Below are 23,796 nucleotides of genomic sequence, written 5' to 3' on the forward strand. Positions count from 1 at the left end.
GATGGGGAGAGATGGGGAGAGATGGGGAGAGATGGGGAGAGATGGGGAGAGATGGGGTGAAATGGGGAGAGATGGGGTGAGATGGGGTGAGATGGGAAGAAATGGGATGAGATGGGGAGAAATGAGGCGAAATGGGGTGAGATGGGGTGAGATAGGGAGAAAGGGGGCGAGAAAGTGAGTGAAACAGCAAGAAATAGCTAACTGCTAGCCTTACATACACCTTATACCCGATGCATTTGTGTCGCCCTGTATACAGAAAATATTATCGAGTCTCAACGCTCATTCTCTGGTATTATCTATTGGTTACCTAGAAGACACTACAGGTCTCCCGCAGCCCACAGAAAGCAAAGCAGAAATATCATTGGACGCTTTGTCCCCAAGAGAGACCTCAATGATCAATTATATGAACCCGTTACACTCTGGACTAGCTACTACTAGTATCTGCGGGGTGGCCAAATCTTGTGTAGAGTGACTGCGGGTGTCCACTCACAATATTTAGTTCTCTGTTAGGTTCCTATAGGCGCTAGAAAGCTGTAGGCCGTTGGACAAGTTAAATTAATAAAAATAAAATAAGACGGGATAGGGCTATAGCCCAATATACGCCAAGCTAGCACTATTACCTGATCCTGTTATCTTCGTAGAGATTGCATGTCCAACCATTCAGATCAGCTTGGTTTCTAGCGTTTCATGTACATCAAAGAGTCGACTACATACATTACATATACCAACCCGGAATCAATGAGTAGTATAGTCTAAGAGTGCTAGCTGCATATTCGCACTTGCCGGAAGGTCTGTAATGCGTTTTGGACCAGAGATAAGGCTACACAATGTGATAATTTGATAGCTAACCGCAATTCATAGAGCCTCGATACTCACAAGATCCGCATCTCATCACATCCATATCAGGCTCTGATTGGTTGGACTACTAGAATGTAAGATACAGACATAATATACACTCGTCAATTCAACTAGCTTTGGGAGCCATATATCCAATAGTATCTTTTAGATATCGCTATTGCTAACAGCAAAAGCAAAATCGCTAAGAGCTTATATCCTATTACCCTCTTATTAGTAGCAGTTGATACTTTTGTGAAAATAGTACCTTTTTCTAAGGATCTATACGATATAAGAAGAGTATAATGGTCCTCTCATTATTGTCCCATTATTCAAACTATATTAGAAATATCTAGACTACAACTGAGGTAGAAGTACTGTATTTGTGTTTCCCCTTTTATATCACCTCCTGTTCAAAGCTAGTTGTCTCGAACGTTAGCCTGACTCTCGACAGCCAAACTCATAATCTACTCTACGACTGTCCACAATGTCCGACAACATTGATCCCAACGCCAGAAGGGAAGTGAATAACGCGATTGCTACCGCAGGGAGCAATGCCATTGGACAGATGGTTGACACTGCCAATTCCTCTATTAAGAAGCGTCGCAGGAATAAAGAGATACGAGCGAAACACGAGGCTGAAGAGAAGGCCGCAAAGGAGGGAGATACTACTGTTTGTCCCCGACCCTAACTTTCCAATCTGTTGTACCGATACTTATCAATGAACAAAGAGCGGAAAGTCCGGATAGATTACCATTCGGACTAGTTACCTAGCCTTGCTGGTAGTCTGTAGCCAGAAGCTTGACCACTGTTTCTACCATTATACCCATAACTTTGCTCCATTTCAGTCGTTACTGTCTTTGGAATGTAAATTCTTTTCTATCAACCTGGGAGATCTATCCCGAGAGAGAATATTTCAGTCAATATTTACTCCTTAGCTCCTCTGACTTTGTGATTCCGGCGCTTTCAGTGGATTGTTCTTGTCGAGTAGTTAGTTCTCTTGCGGAAGTGTATCTTTGTCTCTAGCCTAACTTTACAAGACCTATTGACAAACCTGTGTTGATGTATCTATAAATTGGTTATTTGATTTCCGTTCTTAATATTCTGTAGCATTAAGTCAACTTTTAAATAAGCGACTTTAAATGTTAAATTTCTATCCTTTCTATCTATAACGTTATGACGAAATACATTTGACTTGATGGCGCTATTTAGACAATATTGCTGGGATCTGGGAGTACTAGCGTGTTTGAGATAATTATAAAACATTCAAATACCTGAACCAATGAACTGTGTGCCTAATGTTATAATAGATACTATGCCGAGAAAATGGAGTTGTGCCTGAGGCAGCGATACTCGTGCCAACCGATTATAAAATTGGCTAGCCCCCCTTCCTTGTCCACCTCACTTGTCCCTAAACAAATCTACTGGCTAGAGTTGTATCGCTACAAATCCTTTTACTTAGCTATCAGAAATCTCTCTGGCATTATGGATACCAATGCACTTATTGATCTCGTACACGAGGTGCAGGGCCAGCTCTGGGTTGATAAGGTGAATGAGACCCACAGAACGGGTTGTCTTTGTTAATGGGTGTCTTCTTTCCATCCCAACAAGCTTCCCTGTAAACTTGATGGTACCTTCCACCACGGTGCATTCAACGCTGGCATAAAGATGGTCTTTAGTGACACTACGGCCTGGATGGTTCGTTTCCCTCGCGCAGGAATGGTCTGTGATGACTACACCGATAAGAAGATTGCGATGGAGATAACGGCTCTGGGTCTTATCCGCGACAGGACTACTATTCCCGTCCCGACAGTCTAGGCGTGGGGTCCCGCTACCAGCAATCCACTTGGCCTCGGTCCGTTTATCATGATGGACTTTATTAACGGTGTGAGCCTTAGCGATCTTCTTCGGGATCCCAGTACCGATCGCCCCAGTAGAGTTATGAGGGAGGATATCAGCGATCTTAATATTGAAAATATCTATAGACAGTTGGCAAATTTTCTCCTTCAGATTTTCAAGCTCGATTTTGATCAGATCGGTAGCCTATCTTCGCCATAAACTGAAGTCCATGGCCCTACACTGCCACGGCCACTAACTTTTAAGGCACATAGCATTCTACAGAATGGAGGGGTTGATACTTTTGGTATGTGTTGTTTTCTTGTTTAATATCTTGATTAATCGACTGTGTTGACTAAGGAACGATTCCTAGGTGACCGAACTCAGGGATTTACGACGACCACCGAGTATTTTTAGTATGTTGTCGGGCAAGACTAGGAACAGCTTGTTCACCAGCCAAACTCAATTATTGGTGAATACAATGCTAAGAACAAATACGTGGCGTTCAAGGTTCTAAAAACCTTAATACCTGACTTGATCAATACAAAGTATGATCATTGCAAGTTTAAATTAATTTATGACGATCTTGGCTTGGCGAATCTAATTGTTCGTGGCGAAGGAGATTTTACTGTTGTTGGAGTAGTAGATCTTGAGTGGTCATATATTGGACCCGCGCAGCTGTTTGGCTCGGCACCGTGGTAGCTTCTCCAAGACAGACCTGTTAACAGCACATGGGACTACGAGGGCGAAGAGCCCCCCAAGATTACTCCCCGATACTTTAAGTACCTAGATATCTTCATACATATTTTGGAGAAGGAAGAGACAAAGATACCAGGCCACGAGGAGAGAGAGCTATCTAGCCTTGTTAAGTGGTCGCAAGCCTCTGGAGCCATATGGCTACACATGCTCCTCTTATCTGGCTTCAACGACCATCGTAGTTTTCCTTTTACTAAGCTCCATCAACATGTAGGGTCTAGCGAGTGGGTTAAGCATGAGAGGGAATTTGACCAACCAGAATTGCTTGAGGTGTTCGCGTCGCGGAAGATCAATAAGTTGGATAACTATAATGAAGCCTTGGAGCAAATGGAGGAGAGAAAAGCGCTTATAGACAGCGGTAAGATAACGAAGGAAGAATTCGTTGCCACCGCTCTAATGGAACCATGGTATTCCCCGTCATCTGTGTCGAATAATGAGATGACGAATGACAACGGGTTGTTCTATACAATAGCTACTTGGCTTACCTTGCAGGCTGCAAAGTTGAGAGGAGCTACATAGATAGGATGAGCAGGTTGTATTAGCAGAAAGACCGAATGTTACATTAAATGTGATAGCTACTCTAATATAGAAAAGATGTATGCCGACTCTCCACTCTTAATTTCTCTTTCGCCGACAATAAGTTAACCATTCTAAATACAGATTGTTGTGACCTATGAATCTGTTCTCGCATTGGACTAAAGCAAATCCCAGATAATTATCTGTCCAATGTCCAGTGTATCCCATGGACAAAGCCAATGTATACTGCAATGATAGTGGGAGTAGATGTTCCTTCCACGAATAAATCGGGCCTTATCTCTCAAAGCTTACCCACAGCTTCACGGTGTATCTTGGAATATTGAACTTGAAGAGATGCCTGGGTCCGATGTTAGAAATGTTTCGCAACTTCTCGTCAGGGAAGACTGTGTTGACCTCTTAACTCGGTCAAATGTTGATTCTCTGTGGGTGTATAAGGTATTCGCTTATATCGCCGTCTGCGCGTTGCTCGTCGCGAAGTCTGGCTCTGAGAGCGACTATCGGAGCATGTTGAATGCTCAGAAGATACCCGCGGCGGAGGTAACGGTAGTTCGCTGTAAACAGCCTCTGGAAGGAATATAAAAGAGTAAGTACATCGACAGCCGTGCGGTTGGATGTGTAAGACCCCTCAGCCAAAGATTTCCTGTGCTTCGTTCGCGGTGGTTTTGTCACTGTTGGAAAGATTTTGGAATGTGTTCGCACATTTCCCAGTGGTGTGTTTGGTTGAATCAGGATTACTTTCTATTGCTTTTCTCAGTAGTGCTCCAGATTTGTGTCTTTTACGCGGCTGTTTTGCTTCAAAGCAGTACTGCTTATTAGGAAAGTCCCGTACTCCTGTACAATTGTCAGTATTGTCGCATTTGCTGCCGTCCTGTCGATTATCGTTTCGATTTCGGATTTGATAATTTGTTGTAGTATCAGCGATCAATTTATCAGATTCACAGACTATAATTACTATAGAAACGGAGGGTAGTTGTTCTGGGTTAGTATTTGCACTCGGCCGAGGGCGGAGGGAGCGGGTGCATGTCGGAGGTATTTTCGAGAATCTGGTTGAATATAGTGGACGATTGGGACTGGAAACTACAGATAGCTGGATCTCTTTTAAGATTCTACTTTCTGTATTGTTTGCTGGACAAGGCCTTGTTGTAATTGACGATCTGTTGTTTTTAACATTTCGCGCTATAGCCGTCTTATCCCCCAGGCACTCTCCTTGAACTTCATAATTTCTGACCTTATTCCTGATATTTCGGAGAGTTGCTTTATCATATTTTATAGTTTTAGTACGAGATTTGTCTGGAGAGTGTGATGATGTATTGAACAACACAGATAAATCGGCTGAAGGTGATCGAGAGATATATGCAGTATGGGAGCTAGCTGCCGGAGAAGATATCTGTGTATTGATCTTGCTACAGCTCTCTGGTGACAGGATACTGTCTCAGCGTAACTTTGTGGCAATAGATAGACCTGGAATATATTAGGAAAGGGGCTAAGCACAGAGGGTAGTAGACCATGCCTATCTAAAAGATCCTGCTCTACTTCTGCTATTATAGATGCTGGGTCTGAAGAACAGACATCCCCCACCAATTGACATATCTCCCGGCTTGGCCACTCTTGTGAGATGTTTTGTTGGATGCTCGATTGAGATATAGTTTTATTGTCACCACTGGCACTTGCCTCTGGTTGTGCTGGCTCCCGCGTTACTGAGCATATCAGGTGAAAAGTCAGCCATGTGTATAAAATATATCTACTTCGCATTCTACATACCAATATATGACGTGTTCTGATTCTGAGTAAAATCCCTAACAGCTCCATCGGGGGCTATATCATCACAGGGTCTCCCCAGATTTGGCTGGTGCATTATTCGGGTGTGGGCAGTAATTCCTGTTATAGACAGTCTCTCAAGTTCAATATTAAACTTATTACAAATCTTTGTTATATATGAAATATTATCTTCTCTTATAGAAGTCTGAGGTTGTTGGGTAGGACCCCTATCTGATATCGAGAGGGTCGCCGCTGCATCAACAGATAGTTTAGATGGGAGGGGATATGAAAAGCTGTGTTGTGCTGAAGGGGTCTGATAGGGCATCCAACAGGAAGTGGGTAGAGATGGTTTAGGAGGAGGGGGTTGGTAGTAGAAGTGGATATTATCAAGATTGACAGACATGGTTTGAACAGTCTTAAAAAGGAATAGTAAGAATACGGAAGAATAGTGGAAGAGTAATAAAAAAGATAATAGTAAGGGCAGATATATAAGAGGGAGGGTTAATCTGATACTGAAGGCAGCGACAAAGGGACTCGAAGTGAAGCATAAGAGACTGGTTAAATAGATATACAAGGGAGCCATAAAAGGGAGATATAGGTGACTCAAGTGAATACTGGTAGATTGCCACAAAAGCCCACAGACGCTGTCAGAGTTCACGGCTGAGTTGTTCATATTTCGCTAAGATATATATTCGTTTGAAAAACCAAATAGTAATATTTTATTACGGGGCTTGCTATCTCACTGCTATAATCCCTGTCAGTGGCAGCCACATAGACTTATTACAGTAGTTATTATTATATAAAAGACCTGAGATCGCGAAACTCCAAGGTCGAAGCGGTATACTTAGAGACTGGGCTATGTTAGCTGGAGTATCCTGGAAACCAATCAAGGACAATTACTTCTTAATAGATTTGGAGGATATATCATATAATATTGTAGTCGAGCCCGTATAGCCACTAATAGTTGTAATCTCGGTGCCTGTAACTCTCAAAGTCCGAATATAACTATATCCTATTCCACCAACCGGACTATTCTGTGGTCGATTCAAGGGAATCACACAACAGAATAAAGGTTGATATAATCCTAGTACAAGCCACGCAAGCGGAGACCTATTGCCGAAGACAAGATCTAGTACTGAGGCATTTCTGCGATTGGTGTTCAGGTTTCAGTAAGCAGGTTGGAACATTGCAGGGAAAGACACAATGTGTATTTTATAAAATTGGAAACAGCTCCAGCCAAAGCTTGCAAATCGGATATAAAGATCTGTGGGCCGAGATATATATCAGCAGACCTCATCAAGCTGCAGAGAGCCATTTTGGGGGCCAATATTATAGGCAGCCATATAATACATTGCTGCGCTCAGTACAGGCTTCCAATTTATCCAGTCAGGTAGTATCTTGCAGCGTCAGCTCGTTCAAGCGATGGCAGCGGATTTGAGCGGACCCAGTCGAAAGTGGGGGGAGACAGAGCTGTGTGTACTCATTCTGAGGGTATTATTGCGAGAAGACAGGGGTCGGAGTGATGAGCTCCGGATGGCGCGAATGACCTAGAACCAGGCAAATTATAATGGAAGTAAAGGTTGTAGAAAGAAGTTATTCAGCGACACACCGGCAATCTTATATAGTCGACACAGGGCTGGAAGGGCGGAGGCAGGTGGCAATTCCCGTTGCGGGATAGAGCGATGAGCTAGATCTGATCAGGTCAACGCTAAGCCTTTACGGGCAACCGTCGGACGGGCGCTAAACCCAGACTGGGTGACTGCCGAAAACGGCCGCGCGCTGGTAAATGCGAATATTACTTGAAGCTATACTGTACTTCTGAACAGCTTTATTTATCTGCTCAAACCAAGTATCTAGAATCTTAGAATCTTCTATTTTAGTATATTGATAGTTGTAGCGACGTGGAAAGTAGATTGTAAGCTCAGGTATATATCTGGTAAAGTTGTATATTCATTTCTCCTCTATAGTAATAGGGGGAGAAGCAGTATTATAGTTTGAAAGTAGAATATTGGCTATTTCTTATATATATACAGGCTGGGGGGGCGGTACTCTATATTTATTTAGTGATAGAATCTGTTCTTTCAGCAATATCTCTTTACCAGTAGTCGATTTATGACCATTTGCGTGTAAATCTGGTTGAAATATATATTCTGCTAGGTATCCAAAGGGTTGTGCGGGGTATATTAAAAATGCGAGCTACTTCAAAAATAGTAACAATTTTAGTTTATCTAATAGCTGATATAGCTAATAAGACTCTGTCTTCTTGCTCCACTGTAGATTTTGATAACTTAGGCATTTTTGGTCGTATGACTGGTGGTTGAATAGCTTCAAAAAAACAGACGCGTAGAAATCTCATGTGTGTGGCCGCTTGTTTACCGATTATGTTATATTACCCTTGCGAGTTACTTAAGTATACTATTGACAGCCATACCCTCCTGTCTGTAGGAAGACTAATTACAATGCTCATTGATACATATCGATTCAGTGGGCAAAAGCCCAGATCAGTTACACTAAGCTATTGTATACACAGAGCTATGGGGTGTTTTCCCGCTCTACCCGCGCCTGCCCTTGTGCGGATATAATATAGGTGTACACTAGCTGAGGAGTATTGATCTGCACAATATATATTTACTTAAAAGAATGTGTGCCAATTATCTTCGCTCCTCTTCAATGATTATCAGTGTTGTGATGTTACAATGCTTACGTAGTACTGACGCGTAATAGGGTGGGTGGGGTTACACGAATTAACTATTGTTTCTGGCTACGCATGATAGGGATGTCCACATGATAGTTATATTTCTGCGGTTGTATGCACAGAGCTGGCATTATATCTAGAGTCGATATTCTAGCCGGTGTTTCCACTTTGTCAAGGGTGTGTATAGTTCGGTCGCCCCTTTTGGAAGGTAGAGAATATGATTGAAGCTAGGTGTGCTGTGGATATTACAACGGACTATTCTGCAGCCAGCCACAATCGCTCTACCTCCGTTATCTAGACCTAGTTAGGCATAGTTCTGCTTACTCATTAGTGCTAATTATATAAAAAAATCAAATTTATTTTCGCCCTTCTGCCGATTTAGTCCACCTTCCCTTAAGTACAGAAAGGCGACAGAATCACTAATTCCACCCATGATAATCCACCGAAACAGACAGGCTTCGTTATCCCAATAAAAATTGTGACGCACACGCTGTCTAACAATACTAGTATAGGTTTATTAATAAGTACTAGTGTAATAAAAACGGTTATTATTACTTTCTGAATTATATCTCTTTAACGCACTCTACGTAGCCTAGTCTCGTCAGTAAAGGACATTATCTAACCAAATAGTGCCTATATTTCTATTGATACTTACTCTACCTGGGGTACCCAGCTTTATCCCCAGCCGAAGTAGATCAGTATAATTTGGAATTAATTTGCGCGACGGTAGCAAATAAACCTAAGCGTGAAATGCTATTGGCTCAGATATAAACTTATAGCTACGCCAAGTAGGAATGTCCTTGCCTATGCGGCGCGGCCCTCGGCGGCCCGCTAGCAATTTCTGGAGTCACATAATCCCGTCCGTGCGCTCTTTATAAATCCCTGACTGGCAGACGATAATAGACTAGTGCATAGTGTTGCCAAGACTCCTTTCTCCGTATTTACCTGATTAAAAAGGAAAGAACAGCGAGCAGCTGCTCTGAGAGCTGAGAGCTGAATAAAGAATAATACAAGTAATATTAAGGACCCAACTGCCTAGCCATTATACATTATGTATAAACAAGGTGTACAAAAATCCATTGATAAAAAGGTTGCTATGATTTACATAAGGATATTAGTAATATATCTTCCGGTCTAGTATACCGTTACTGCCTTATTCTGAAAGAAATTGTTACAGACCCTTATCTAGCGCACCTTTTATCGAAAGCGGGAACACAAGGCAGAAAACCACAGGACAATAAGAGCCTAAATCAGCCGCAGGATTACCAAAGGATGGTTATAGGGAGTATCAATTAAATAATATTATTAAGGAACTATTATAAAATATAGTATTTAAAAAACTATTAATATAAATAATAGTAAATTTTTATTAATTAATATAAAAAAGAACTCTTCTTATATAGAATATTGACAGGTCATCGTATTATTAATAAAGTAGAAATATAACTTGGGAATCGAGAAGAATAAAAATAGATATAGAAATAAGAGCTTCTATACTACAAAATAAGATAGAATATAGCTGGGTAAATCAATAAACATACACACTATACCAGCAGGAGTACACACCGCGGGAATAGATCCACTATGGAGAGAATAGACAAATCAGCGGCGGCATGGGTGCAGTGAACCCTCGCTGCACCACGCACTAGGGTACAGGGTATAAGGCTATAATTAAATGGTACAGGCACCCGTGCACAGTCCGATTCGGTTACCATTCCTTTCTTAAATATTGCGTGAAAAATGGCCAAACGATAACATTCTATGAGCAATACAGGAGACACATGTCAAATGCCTCTACCACTCAACTACTATGCGCCAGAGCAATGGCAACGACGCTCCCAGCAGCATGGCTGATGCTGACCTCGATACGGTTAATACCCTTGAGAGTTGCTGCCTCTAGGGCAGGGCCATGGAGCTATTGTAATGAATTGTCAGTCATTGTTGCGCGCATGTTAGGTACGAAGAAGACTCAGTATATCTCGGGTTATGCTTACCTTCACCTTCGGTATTCCCGAGTCGCTAAGTATTTCAATCGATGCCATCTCAGCCCCAGGACCACGCGATTGAACAGACAGACTCTTGAAAACAGCTTCTTTCGCACTCCAACGCCCAGCATATGAAGCGCGAGGATTCGGCGAGCTGAGGCAGATCTCCCTCTCAATAGCGGTGAAATTCCGTTCCAAGAATATAGTATCTTCAGTATTTACACTAGAAATGTCTTCTACATCGATGCCTACGGAGATCGCAGAGGCACCACGTGAAGATGTGGGTATGGATTCAATCATGTCTTGAATGGCTCCATACAGGGGTTTCGAGTCCATTCGTTGCATGCCCATTGTTGCGGACGATTTTTCGCTCTTTCGCAAATGTAGATCCTGTGGAGCGCTCTTAAAAGCGGGCTCCTTCGTGAGAAGTGATCCATCATCTGAAAGGCGACAATAGGGGTCTAGGAGCATCTGGCGAAGTTGCACTTGATCCTTCCATGGTGATCTGCTCTTTACCTTAACCATCGAATTATTAAGGAGCGCAAACACATACGCCGGATTCGCCGACTGCTGACGTTGGATAGCACGAGATCGGTAGTCGTCGAATGTTGATTGTGAGACCGCAGCAAAGACATACTTTGGAGAGACAACGATCGCAACCGCACCCTTTTGACCGAACCCGAATGATGTCACCATGGCTGCTCTAATTTCGTCTAGGTTAATAGACTGCGAAGGATAGGCAAGGTGCTGAAACTGCCTCAGCTGCTCGTCCACATTATCGGCATTTCGATTACCTGGAACGATTCCTGTTCGGAGCATTTGGAGACATCCGTTGACTTGCCATGCCCCCGCTGGCCCTTTTGGATGCCCGGTTAAGCTCTTCTGACAGACTACCAGTAAGGGTTTTCCGGGTGTCCGACCCAAATGGGTCATCTGGGTATTGATCACATCACTTTCGTTAAGATCATTAGCCTTCGTTGACGTTCCGTGTAATGAGGCCACTTGAATATCATCGATAGTAAGGCCCCATGTAGCGAGTGCTGCTTTGATGGGAGATATTGAACGGTCTTGAAGCCAGAGGTTGTTGGCCCACCGGTGCTGTGCCCCCTGAACCCTAGAGACCCGGATAGCCTCCAGGTGCTGGGATGGCCCCTTGGCTAGAAGCTGTTTGTTATGCCAATGATCTATCTCGGCCATCTCATCTTGAAACATTGTACGGCGATAATGCAGATCAAGAAAAGGTGAGCTTTCGCCATTAATCGCCTGCCGGGCAGCACATAGGAGGCCCTTTCCTGGAGCAGGAACTGAACGTCCGATTTGATCGCCAGCCAGCTGGCTGTACGCGACAATTCCATAAATAGGAAGTCCCATCTCCATTGCAAGCTCCGCGGTCATCAGGATCTGAGCCCCACTACCGGCAGATTCAACGAAACCTTGCCGGGATGTGGCAGTGGGACGTGACATCTCGCCCGGCAGTCGGCCAGCCTTTAGGTCCTCCATGCTATTAACAGTAGCCTTCATCTGGGAAAATTCATATGAGGGCTGTTCTGTAAAGTCGTCCGCCGCACCAACTAAGGCAACTCTATACTTTCCAGACTGAATAGCTTCACATGCGCTATCCAGACTCTCCAGAGCAGTGGCACAAGCTCCAACAGGAGTCCTGAGCGGGCCAGTGGAGGAAAAAAGCAGCATATTTATCCAGGCACCGATGGTGTTGTAGAAGCTCTCTGCCAGGATATCATTCCGTACTGGTTTTTCCATATAACGGTCTCGGAACATCCGTTGTAATGATATAAGTGGACCACCCCCCGACCCAAGGCAGCTTGCGAGCTCAGAAACGTGAATGTACTTATATAGTTCATAAGGATCTGTGATACCAGCGGACAGCAACGCTTCTGAGAAGCAGCACAGCATGTAAAGAGTGAGGCGGTCCACTTGTTGCACAACATCTTCCGGTATTCCGTACTTCAGAGGGTCCCAGCCTTTGGGGACCTGACCGGCCACCGTCGTTTCGAAGATGGTTGCTTTAGGTACCAGGAGGCTGGTTCCCCTTTTCACCACGACCCTGTACTCTCCATCTGCCAGTGGATATATGGAGACGTTGTCACCGTGGCGGCGCTTGAACGACTCTGCGGTAGCCTTGGAGCATTCAAATGGCGGGAGGTCTCCGTCCACTACAACTTCATGCAGCGATTCCTTCTTCGCTGGATCATATCCTAAAGCCGCTTCTGGCTCAACCATTCTCAATCCAACATGGCTCATGATGTGCTCATGGTACTTCTGGGGTATCTCATCATCAGCCACAGGGTTATTGGTTTCTTCATCAATCCAGCCGGAGTAGGCCTGTCCATTAATATCCCCTGAAAAGTACTTGATTAAGCCCATAATCCTCGCAATTTCCACATAGCCTTCCAGGGAAAACCTTCCTTGGTGTTCTATTTCCCAACGTGTACGAGAGTTACCCCACGGACCTAACTCGGAATATCCGACCACAACCACTGTGTGCGAAAGGTCCACCATGCCATCTAGTTTCGGCAGATTTGCTGTTATTTCATCGTAATTAGGAAGTTCTGGGAAATCCAACTGTATGTTGGCGCGTCGGTGGAAGTTTGATGTTGCAGGTTGGGTACGTATTGCTTGACCGCACAGAATCTCTTCATGGCGCATTTCCTCCGCCTGTAAGGCTTTCTGGACCTTTTGCTTCTTAGCGACAGTGGCAAAGGCACTGGAGACTGATTCTTTTATGTTCCACATCTCACACAAACCAGCCGCCATGTCTACAAGTATTGGCCGTTCTTCCAACATTGCAATCATATCTGGTGTCATCAGGGACAGGATATTGAATGCAGTTTCGGCAGGCGTGAAGGTGATTACTCCAAGTTTCTCGATTTCCTCGGAAATATTGTTAAGAGGTTGCATGATGCCTGTACCTCGTGTCCAGCCGATAGCTGTACCGCATATATGCACATAGTCGGCCCAAGTTTCCGAATAAAAGCGGTTGAAGAGGGACCGTAAGGCAATTTTGGACTCCGGATACAGGCCGTCCGAACCGATTGTACCCTCATTACATGTCATGGGAAGAATTGCCGTTGTAGGTCTAGTCGTTATATTCCGACGTTCTTTTTCCTTTCGTATATCGCCTAGAATGCGGAGGAGATTGACAAGCATTGTTCGCTGTGCCAGTTCGGCACGACCATCGATCATGTGTATCTCACCGACCTGGTTGAGGGCAGCAAAAGGGATAACAAAATCAAGGTCTCCACCTGTGGGAGATTCGGGCCCATAAATGTATTTGATAAGGGCCTCGCAGTCCTGCTGGCTTCCCTGGTTCATTGGCACAACAGTGAGTTTCGCACCTCGCCCAGCATATGCTTTATACATATCCTGGAATGCCTGGCTACTTGTCGTGATTGATCGGCTGGTGGTGACGACAACATGTGCACCTCCACTAAGGAGGCCCTTCACGATTTCGGCACCGATAGAACCGGTTCCAGCTCCGGTGACCAAAGCAGACTTTCCAATATATGTAAATCCCGTCTCTGTACCAGCTTTCATTGCTTCGGCCAGGACGCGGGTTGCATCTACGTCATATGCAAAGTTCGCGCCTTCTGCACGCGCTTGGACATTAATGAATGGTAGTTCAGTACCGGATCCAGACATACGTGTCTCGCGAATAAGATCTGCGTAGCTGGGGGTTTTGCGAGGTACGTCTACAGTGCGCACTGTACCGTCTATGTCGATAATAGTCTTGGGAGCTAAAGCCGGTTGTTTGTAGATAAAGACCGGGTCCGCTAGCTCCGCTGTCTCAGAGAGTTGCAGTACCTTCTGGTAAAACCCACTGTGCCCCGTAGCTGTAATGCTGCTAGATACTTGACTCTGTAGTATATTGGTGCAGCTAGGCTCCCACCGGTTCAATATGTGGCGGAGATCTTCATCTCTGTCCAACAGAGACTCTTCGCTAGAGCTCCCAGTGCGGCCAAGCCATCTGAGTAGATCAATCCTTACCCAGTTCCACCAGGAATCATACTGGCGGACCTGCCGTAAGTCAAATACTGGCTTGATTCCATCAAGGAACTGGTCACCCAATTCAGCTTGAATCTCTGCCAGCCGCTGAGCCATCTCCTCAGCCGATGCTGTGAGTTCCTCTAACCGGCCATCGTTCTGTGGCTGTATGTGAGTGTGATACGCCGCTAAAAGATTCAATTGGTTTGGGTCTAGGATGTGGTCAGGTAAAGAATTACCATTCGCAGTCCCGTTAATTGGTGGCTCAGGCATTGTACTCGTCTGCGAGATGGCAAACGAGATCCCCACGTATGGCGCATAGCGTGAGACAACCGTATTGAAAAAGTCCTCTGCATCTGCCCTGGAGGCGAGACGGGAAGTAGGCTGAAGGGTTGTCGCAAAACACATAGGAACAATAGAATGGTCCTTATTTAGGCCCCAGGAAGATTCCAGATAGTCATGAATTGCAGCCTTATTAAACCCAGGGGGCATTTTACCATTGATAAATTTGGAGAGGAGTGGGGACATTTGCTTGCCAGGTTGATGGGAAAACCCGGCCTGCAGAGCATCACCCAGCGTCTTCAGTGGCATGTACTCCGCTCCATCTGGAAGCCTCCCAAACTCCGACACCAATGCGCCAATTATCTCGTTCTGAACCGTTGACCTTCCTGTCCCAGACATTAGTGCGCTTTATTTAAGGAAGGCCAACTCCGGTTTTCTCTCTTACCACTAGAGCATTCCTGAATAGTGGAATCTGTTCGAATGTGGTCAAAGGGTTTGTTCAGCTTCTCCCCAACTAATGTCACAAGGACATGACTTGCAGAGAGAGCTACTTGTTGAGTAGGAGCTCGATTCATTGACTTGGAAACCGATGGGGCTTGAGGCGTGGGTTGAGGTGCTGCAGGAGGATTCTCGGATTTTGAAACGGAATTCTCCACTTTAATGGCTGGTCCAGTGGCATTATTAGAAGCCTCCTCTTCCTGTTCATATTCATAATGAATATCATTGGAGTTATCGGCAATTGAAAGGAATGAATATTTTGACCTTTGCGCCGGGGAGCGTGAGGAATGTCGTTTTTCAGCGGTCTTTCTAGCCATCGTGGCCAATGTCGTGCGAGGTCCGACTTCTACGACGCGATAAATCGGTGGATTATGCTGTAGCAGCTCATTTTGCGTTTCAATCCTGGTCAATGTCACTCATTCTGCTATCCCCAGCCAGCCAGCGCAGGTGCAAGACTCACCATTGCACGGGTGACGCCAAATGGTACCTGTAAGTAGCATACATGGTGCCAAACATTTAGTTATCATCATAACAGATTGACGTTTCATCACATTTCTCACTTACGACAAAAGCTCAATTAAGAGTTTGAATGCTATTGAATCCTGATCATCCGGCAGCTTCGAAACTGAGACCGTCTGGGTAGCCATTTCCGCGTAGCTCAGCGAACCACTGACACTGATGTAGGGAAGGATAAGGTGACGGCCGTGGGACATGAAACATGGGTATGAGCGAGCTACTGAGACTGTTCTTTTAAGGATATCAACAAAAAGTCTCTCTTAATTTGATCATATCCACGCACTTAGGGCTACTGGATACCGGCCCCACCTGTCCGTCGGGGATCGGCGTCGTCGATCCAATAGTTGCCTTAATGTGATCTCTCACTTTCTCCACGACCGGCATCTACTGCACAAAGCCGAAGTCCGTAGTGACCGAGACACCGGGGGTTTCCGCTCAGTTGATCCTCGCCAATCACGCCACGTAAAATAGACAAGTCCATACAGCCGGTTATCATCGCCGGTACTGGGGTGCAGTGGCCGAAGCTTGGCCAGCCTAGGATCGGTGAGCAAATACACCCCGAAAGGCCGCGATTGCATCTCACTCTGTGCCGTGGAAATAGCTTAATTTCAGTGCATATTGTTTGTGGTATCTCATCGAGATGGTCAAGGAGGGATATGGCCCAAGGCACTAATAAGCAACAGACCCATGTTGCAGGATTAGGCCTTCCTTCCCCTCACCTTCAATCTTGAGCGCTTGTATATTGGAGGCATCCCAACAGCTAATATGATTCACGCGGACGGCGCAGTTCCATCCTCATCGCCAGCTGAGATGCAGGGCCGACTTTCCCTAATTTTCCAGGGCGTACTAGTCTCTTTAACTATCATTGATCTGGACGATTTGAATTTTCTCAAGGGACAGAGAGACGATTTTCTTTGGTCTCTTGTACAATTTCCCACAAGCAGCGAACCAGGGCACGGTCCCAGAAGCCCAGTTGGGTTAGTGTTGTCTTTTATCCGATTTTTACTTGACCAGGAAGCAACACGTCCATCAGCCCTTCGAGCAGTGGTCCGCGCGTTTGACGATCAACTTCTACGGGACTCTGAGATACATGCGGTTATATCCCAGATTACAAAGAGTCCAGCTGAACGTGGACGATGGCTTGAGACATACTACCGGGCGGCGTGTACGACGCCCGGGGCTTATGCGGCTCCTCAAAGCGCACTTTTGCAGGAGGCACTACGAGGAAACTTTCAGCTCGTGGGCATCTTTGGAGGACAGGGGTCTAGAAATACATTTTGCATCCAGGAGTTGAGGGAGCTTTACGATACCTACCAGCCATTCTTGGTCGATCTTTTCCGCGTTGCTGGTGGCCGCCTTCGCGATCTATCCAGATCTCCTGAGGCCAGTACTCAACTTAATCATCCCTTGGATTTAGAATCTTGGATGCGCGATCCAAAAACTACTCCAAGTCCGACAGATATGGCGGAGGCACCCGTGAGTATGCCGATCACAGGCCTGCTTAGCCTAGCCCGGTACGCCGTTTCATGTCATCTCCTGGGCCTTACACCAGGACAGTTGGGGTCCCATTTCAATAGCTTCACGGGCCACTCCCAGGGCATATTGACTGCAGTGGTTGTTGCATTGTCGGACACATGGGCATCGTTCTACCATTATGCGGAAATGGCCTTGGAACTTTTGTTTTGGATCGGATTTCAATGCTACAAATCCACTCCACGAGCTTCAGTGCCTGCAAATACTGAAAAATCTCCGTCGTGCATGCTAGATATCTCTGGGATGCAACTTTCAGAGGCAGAGTCAACAATTGCTCAGATCAATGAAAGTCTCGATGCCTCCGAGAAAGTACATGTGAGCGTGGTGAATACCCGTGATCGGGTGGTAATCGGAGGGCCTGCTGGATCATTAGCACGCCTGGAAAGCTATTTAACATCGATAGCTGCCTCCAGCAATGATCAGAACCGGGTTCCTTTTAGCAGCCGCAAGCCTATATTCAGTCATGAATTTCTTCCTATCAGCATTCCATTCCATACACCACACCTAACCCATATCTCAACGGAATTGAAAACACGATTTACCGACAAAGTGGTCATCGGAGCACAGCTCCGGTTGTCTGTTCGGCATACCAGGACTGGACACGATATCAAGCAGTTGCCGACTACAAACCTGATTCCGATGTTGATAGATGCAATCCTGCTTGAGATTTGTGACTGGCCCGCAACTCTCGCACTCCCTGAGTCCACCACTCATATCCTTTCATTTGACCCCGTCATGGCCCCGTTGGCCAAGCTGAATGTCGATGGACGCGGGATGCGAATAATAAGCGCCCTCCAGACTGATACACGGGATGAGGAAATGGGGAACATAGTTGACCTGCTCTCACCATCACTTCTGGACTCGTCCACCAAAATACGGCCATGGGGCCAGCGGTTCCGACCACGATTATCGGCATCGGCTGGAGGCATAGGTCGATTAGAAAATAGACTAACAGAGTTATTAGGTACACCCCCCGTCATGGTTGCTGGTATGACACCGACTACAGCGCATTGGGATGTTGTTTCGGCCATTGTTAACGCCGGCTATCATGTGGAGCTGGCTGGTGGAGGCTTTTATAAAGAAGACGATCTCTCAGCCGCGGTCAAGAAAGTGCTTCAAAGCATCCCACAAGGGCGGGGGGTCACGGTGAACTTAATATACGCCAACCCAAAGGCCATTAGCTGGCAAATTCCTCTACTGCAGCAACTGTCTCGAAACCAGTATCACATCCAGGGCCTAACCATCGGAGCTGGTGTGCCATCTGCCGAGATAGTGGCTGAGTATATTAACTCTATAGGAATTCAGCATATCTCCCTAAAGCCAGGATCTGTGACAGCTATAAGGGATGTCATCGATATCGCCAAGGCACACCCGAACTTTCCAATGATCATGCAATGGACTGGAGGGCGTGGGGGTGGCCATCACTCTTTTGAAGACTTTCACGCACCTATCCTGAGCATGTATGCCGCTATACGTAGATGTACGAATATATATCTGGTGGCGGGGAGTGGATTTGGAAGTGCTGATGATATCCACCCTTACCTAACGGGTACTTGGTCCGTTGAACTCGGGTACCCCGAGATGCCCTTCGATGGAGTCCTGCTGGGCAGTCGCATGATGGTGTCCCAAGAAGCACATACATCCCAGGCGGTGAAGGAGCTTATATGCAATACACCAGGGGTATCCGACAACGAATGGGAGAAAACATATACAGGCTCCGCGGGAGGCATCGTCACTGTGATATCGGAGATGGGGGAGCCTATACATAAGATTGCCAATCGTGGAGTCATGCTATGGGCGGAGATGGATAAAACCGTCTTTAAGCTTCCGAGGGAGGATCGGATCGCCTATCTTAGGAAGAACAAAAAATACATAATCGAGCGACTCAACTCTGACTACGCCAAACCCTGGTTCGGCCGCGACTCGAAAGCTAATGTGGTCGACATTAGCGAGATGACATATATTGAAGTCCTGCGCAGGTTGGTAGAGCTGATGTACGTCGATCATCAGAAACGGTGGATTGATGCGTCTTATGTCCGTTTCGTCCAGGATATCGCCTTGAGGACATTGGAACGACTGGCTGTAGGCCATGGAGAAGCAGTATCCACCTCGGTTTTGGACGGAGACCCAAATTTGTTCCTGGAAAGCCTCGCAAAGGTGTGCCCCTTGGCGTGCTTCCAACTTCTCAGTCCAGAAGATGCATCCTTTTTCATAGCAAGATGCAAAGAGGCTGGGCAAAAGCCAGTGAACTTTATCCCAACTCTTGATGAAGACTTCGAGTTTTACTTCAAGAAAGACTCCCTCTGGCAGTCCGAGGACCTTGACGCTGTCGTGGGCCAAGATGCTAGCCGAGTTTGCGTGCTTCATGGCCCAGTGGCCGCCACATACTCCACACGATCGGATGAATCTGCCCAGGACATTTTAGACGGGATTGTGTACGGTCTAATTGACCGATTCCAGAAGTCTCGTCGAAGAATCGGCGTAGAGCGCCAGCAGGAGAGTCGCTGTCGATCTCCTGACTCTTGTTCCGCTGCGTCTAGTGGACCTGAATCAGAGGTTTCTGAGGCTGAGAGCGAGACCTCCGTCGCATCCAGCACTCTGGAGCAGCCTGTTCATGCTATTATGGACGCACTCCACGCATTGCTGTTTGACAAATATATTACACAGGGTCACAAACGTAGAGAGAACCCATTTCGTTCACTACTTGACTCCCCCCGGCACATCGCCAAACATTTCAATTATGAAAGTTCTGAGTTAGTCGTCCCGGCACATTCTGACTCTAAATCAAGGCAATGTATTAAAATCCAGTGTCACGATGGTCGAGACATTGCAGTTGAAGTACATCAGCCCAGTGCATATAGTCAGAACTCAGTTGTGTTACCACTCAGGTATCATTTCCACAGAAGCAGCCGGGCTATAACCGAAGTCATGGGAGGTCGAAATGCACGAATCAAGTCTTTTTACAGTAAAGTATGGTTTGGCAGGGAGATTGACCCCAATCTGACTGTTCATTCCACATTCCACGGCCCAGAGGTTACTTTCACCCGGCGCTTGCTGACTGATCTATCGTTGGCAACTGGGTGTGCTTTCGAGAATAAAGACCTCCCGTTTTCAAGCTCTGATACGTTGCCTATTAATGTTGGTATCCTGGCTGCCTGGGAATCCTTAACCCAGCCACTCGTGCTAAAGGATATCGATGGTGATCTTCTAGCTCTTGTTCATCGATCAAACAGATTTGAGTATGTTGAAGGGGCCACTCCGTTATCGTTGGGTGATACAGTAACATCGACGGCTCGTGTTAAAGCCATCACAATCGAGGCTGCCGGCAAATTGGTTCTAGTCGAAGCTATCATCTATCGAGCCGCTGAAGAGGTGATGGTAGTAACATCTGAATTCCTTTTTCGTGGAGAGTTTCATGACTATGAAACCACCTTCAGACGTACAAGGCACCAAAGGTGGGCTGTCAAAGCGTCTTCAGATGAGGATGAGGCTGTCCTCCGTGCTAGGGAGTGGCTTCACCTTGATAATGACTCTTCTTCTATCATTGGACAACCACTTATATTTGAACTGGAATCCTTTGTCACCTACCAGAGCATAGCCAAATTTGGTAGTTTACAAGTTCAAGGCTCTGTCTTTCTCGATTCAGGAACTGGAGAACGACAGAAGATCGGCTCAGTGAGCTTCCAATACGGTCCATGCCTTGGAAACCCTGTCCTTGATTTCCTCGAGCGCAAAGGGACACTTTTGTCAGGAGCTCGGGTGGAACTGGAAAAGCCGGGTTGGTCTGGGAAGTCTTCCATCGACGTACAGATGCCGAAGGACGGCCATCAGTACAGCGACATTTCAAAGGACTATAACCCAATTCATACGTCACCGACGTTCGCACGACTTGCAAATCTTCCAGAGACAATCTGCCATGGCATGTATACCTCTGCTGTGGCTGCTGCAGCCCTTAATCACCTTGTCTTGGATGGAGACCGACAAAGATTTAGGCGGTTCGAGGTGTCGTTTGTGGATATGGTTTTGCCGTTAGAATCGCTAGTGGTCCATTTGCAACACATTGCCATGGCCCAAGGCCGAATGTGCTTCAAGATTGAAGTGGTTCGGAAGAGCGATGCTAGAAAGGTCATGGAAGCTGATGCGGAAGTGGAACAACCTGGGACAGCCTATCTGTTTACCGGTCAAGGGAGCGCATCCCCGGGTATGGGTATGGACCTCTACAAGAGCAGCCCATTAGCCAAGGCCATTTGGGATGATGTTGATAAACAGTTTCAGCATACCTACGGTAAGTGGTGCCCTGCACCCGGTATAACTTAAAGCACGATCGTGAGAGCAGAGCGCTAATGTAGTTACAACCTTGTATAGGGTGGTCATTACTTGAAATTGTGAAGAACAACCCCAAACGCCTCACGGTACACTTTAATGGTAAGAAAGGGAGAGCTATCAGAGAAGCCTATCTCTCCATGTCGACTACCGTGGTTCTACCGGATGGCAGCATCGCAGAGCGCCCTATTCTGCCAAATTTGACACCCAAGTCCGCGTCTTACACTTTCTCGGACCCTCGTGGTCTGTTATTTGTAACCATGTTCACCCAACCTGCCATTCTCGTTTTGGAAACAGTTGCATTCACCGTGCTCAAGGCGAAAGGTTGCATTCAGGAAGGAGCGATGTATGGTGGTCACTCTCTTGGCGAGCTAGGAGCGTTGACTTCCCTCCTCGACCGAGTCTCGATTTGGTCCATCGCGCAGATTGCCTTCTATCGTGGTCTTATTATGGGGTATTCTTCAAACACGGGAGCCAAGGACGGCCCAGAGTTTGGTATGGTAGCCGCGAACCCAAAACGGGTTGGCAAAGGTAAGGTTGCCTTCGGTATCTGATGCACCTGTGGTCTAATATGTACAGGTTTCACGCCTAACGACCTGTCCTACATTATTCGAGCAATATCCGATGAAAGCCAGCAGCTGCTGGAAATTGCGAACTTCAACGTAGAAGGAGAGCAGTACGTCTGCACAGGAACTGTGAGTACATCGAATTAGGCCCTCCTATGGGTACATAGCGTAGGGACAATACTCATATTCTGACAGACTCCGAACCTCTATGTCCTTGGGAAAATTCTTGACTATATCGCGCACGGCAACGATCCACTCTACGGTGTGTCGGAGAAGGAGGCCCCAGAGGATTCCAATAGTCTTCAAGGTATCATCGCAGGACTTGTACAGGAAAGCAACAAGCTCTCTGCTCCAATCAAACTGGAGCGCGGTCGAGCAACCATTCCTTTGTCTGGGATCGATACGCCATTCCATTCAAGCCATTTACGGACCACAGTGGATGCATATCGTTCATTTCTGCTTACGTCTGACATTGTTAATTGGCGAGGAGAGATTGGAAAGTTGGCTGGCCGATATGTGCCCAATGTCATCGGCAAGCCTTTCTCTTTAGAGGTGGATTACATCAAGAAGGTATTCGACATCACCGGGAGTCCTGTTCTACGAGAAATACTGGGGAGTATCCAGGGATACAAGCTCTCCTGTGACTTAGATATCCGGTAGATGCATATCCCGTATTTTTCATTGCTTTCTCTTGAGTCTTGTCGTTCATTTCAGGGGAGCAACTATGGAGAACTGGTGTGCTGCTATAGATATGTAATAATCCACGCTTTTGGGTGTTTGTTCCCATTGGTTCACGCATAGGATCTTGAGGTACCACTAGGAATCGACGATCGACTATGCATTTGCTCGACTAGTGTGGTCTTGATGAAGGTATCTAGGACATATCCTTGCCAACCAGCTTTTCCCAGATTGCTTTTCGTACAATGTGAGACCCAGATGAGGAGGCAATAGTACAGCAAGCCAAGTGGACTTGTCAGCTGAGAGCTGCAATGACTCTCTACATCTAGCAGGAGGGCAAAGGGAAAGAGCGTACTATTTCGACTGTATTGTTGTTTACGATTATGATAATAGTATCGAAGGTGCATCAACCAGTCAAACCAAGCCTAGTGAGGCTACCTGAGGTCAGAACATCTTGCCTTCGCTATCTACTAGACTTTCTGGCTCTACAACCAGTCCAAGATCCACACGTTCCAGCAGCTTGCGCGGTGACCTTAGTTTACAACTAGTTCCATGCAAGACTGCTCCTCTTGAGCTGAAGATTCGCACTATCAGCATTCCATTACTGTACAGCCAGCCAGCCACAGTCGCTTGACCGCTTGGGCCGAGACCTAGGAACCTCACTGACCCCACCAGACAGGTCATGGCCATAATGTAATGCTAGTTTGCGACATATTTACGGCTGCAAAGTGAATCACGCTGTAAGCTGAGGTGACGCTCCGCATATCATCTAGCATTTCTCCCTTTTTAACGGAATTTCACACTAACGCTGCGGAGTGCTCAAAAAGGTCAGAGAAAGGTAAAATAACATATTACTCTATGGTAAATATGCATTGAAAAATGGGAATGAGTCCAGATCTGTTTGATCTCTGAAGTAGTATCCGTACGTAAGATTTTTTTTTTCCTTTCATACTCTTACCTAAACAAACAGAATGGGGGAAAAAAAAGAAAGAAAAAA

General features: G+C 46.1%; 4 protein-coding genes across 4 annotated transcripts; 3 read left to right on the forward strand and 1 right to left on the reverse strand.

Annotated features, from left to right (window-relative positions):
* Positions 1-1,321: 1,321 nt before the first annotated feature.
* On the forward strand, positions 1,322-1,583 carry BDV27DRAFT_164122 (uncharacterized protein; the record flags this gene model as incomplete). The annotated part of the gene is made up of 2 exons (XM_032073650.1): positions 1,322-1,507; positions 1,566-1,583. 2 exons carry the CDS (start codon positions 1,322-1,324, stop codon positions 1,581-1,583), a joined length of 204 nt encoding a protein of 67 aa, XP_031920941.1.
* Positions 1,584-2,319: 736 nt separating this feature from the next.
* On the forward strand, positions 2,320-3,945 carry BDV27DRAFT_169970 (uncharacterized protein; the record flags this gene model as incomplete). The annotated part of the gene is made up of 6 exons (XM_032075168.1): positions 2,320-2,382; positions 2,446-2,532; positions 2,653-2,822; positions 2,946-2,964; positions 3,109-3,368; positions 3,399-3,945. 6 exons carry the CDS (start codon positions 2,320-2,322, stop codon positions 3,943-3,945), a joined length of 1,146 nt encoding a protein of 381 aa, XP_031920942.1.
* A 6,272-nt stretch (positions 3,946-10,217) lies between these two features.
* Positions 10,218-15,896, reverse strand: BDV27DRAFT_164123 (uncharacterized protein; the record flags this gene model as incomplete). The annotated part of the gene is made up of 5 exons (XM_032073651.1): positions 10,218-10,331; positions 10,411-15,071; positions 15,131-15,585; positions 15,644-15,670; positions 15,748-15,896. The coding sequence occupies 5 exons, from the start codon at positions 15,894-15,896 to the stop codon at positions 10,218-10,220; spliced, it is 5,406 nt and encodes a 1,801-aa protein (XP_031920943.1).
* A 568-nt stretch (positions 15,897-16,464) lies between these two features.
* On the forward strand, positions 16,465-22,781 carry BDV27DRAFT_164124 (acyl transferase domain-containing protein; the record flags this gene model as incomplete). Its single annotated transcript, XM_032073652.1, has 4 exons — positions 16,465-21,517; positions 21,598-22,086; positions 22,135-22,250; positions 22,317-22,781. 4 exons carry the CDS (start codon positions 16,465-16,467, stop codon positions 22,779-22,781), a joined length of 6,123 nt encoding a protein of 2,040 aa, XP_031920944.1.
* Between the last annotated feature and the right edge of the window lie 1,015 nt (positions 22,782-23,796).

The sequence above is a fragment of the Aspergillus caelatus genome, assembly GCF_009193585.1.
Source record: "Aspergillus caelatus strain CBS 763.97 unplaced genomic scaffold BDV27scaffold_391, whole genome shotgun sequence".
Taxonomy (NCBI): domain Eukaryota; kingdom Fungi; phylum Ascomycota; class Eurotiomycetes; order Eurotiales; family Aspergillaceae; genus Aspergillus; species Aspergillus caelatus.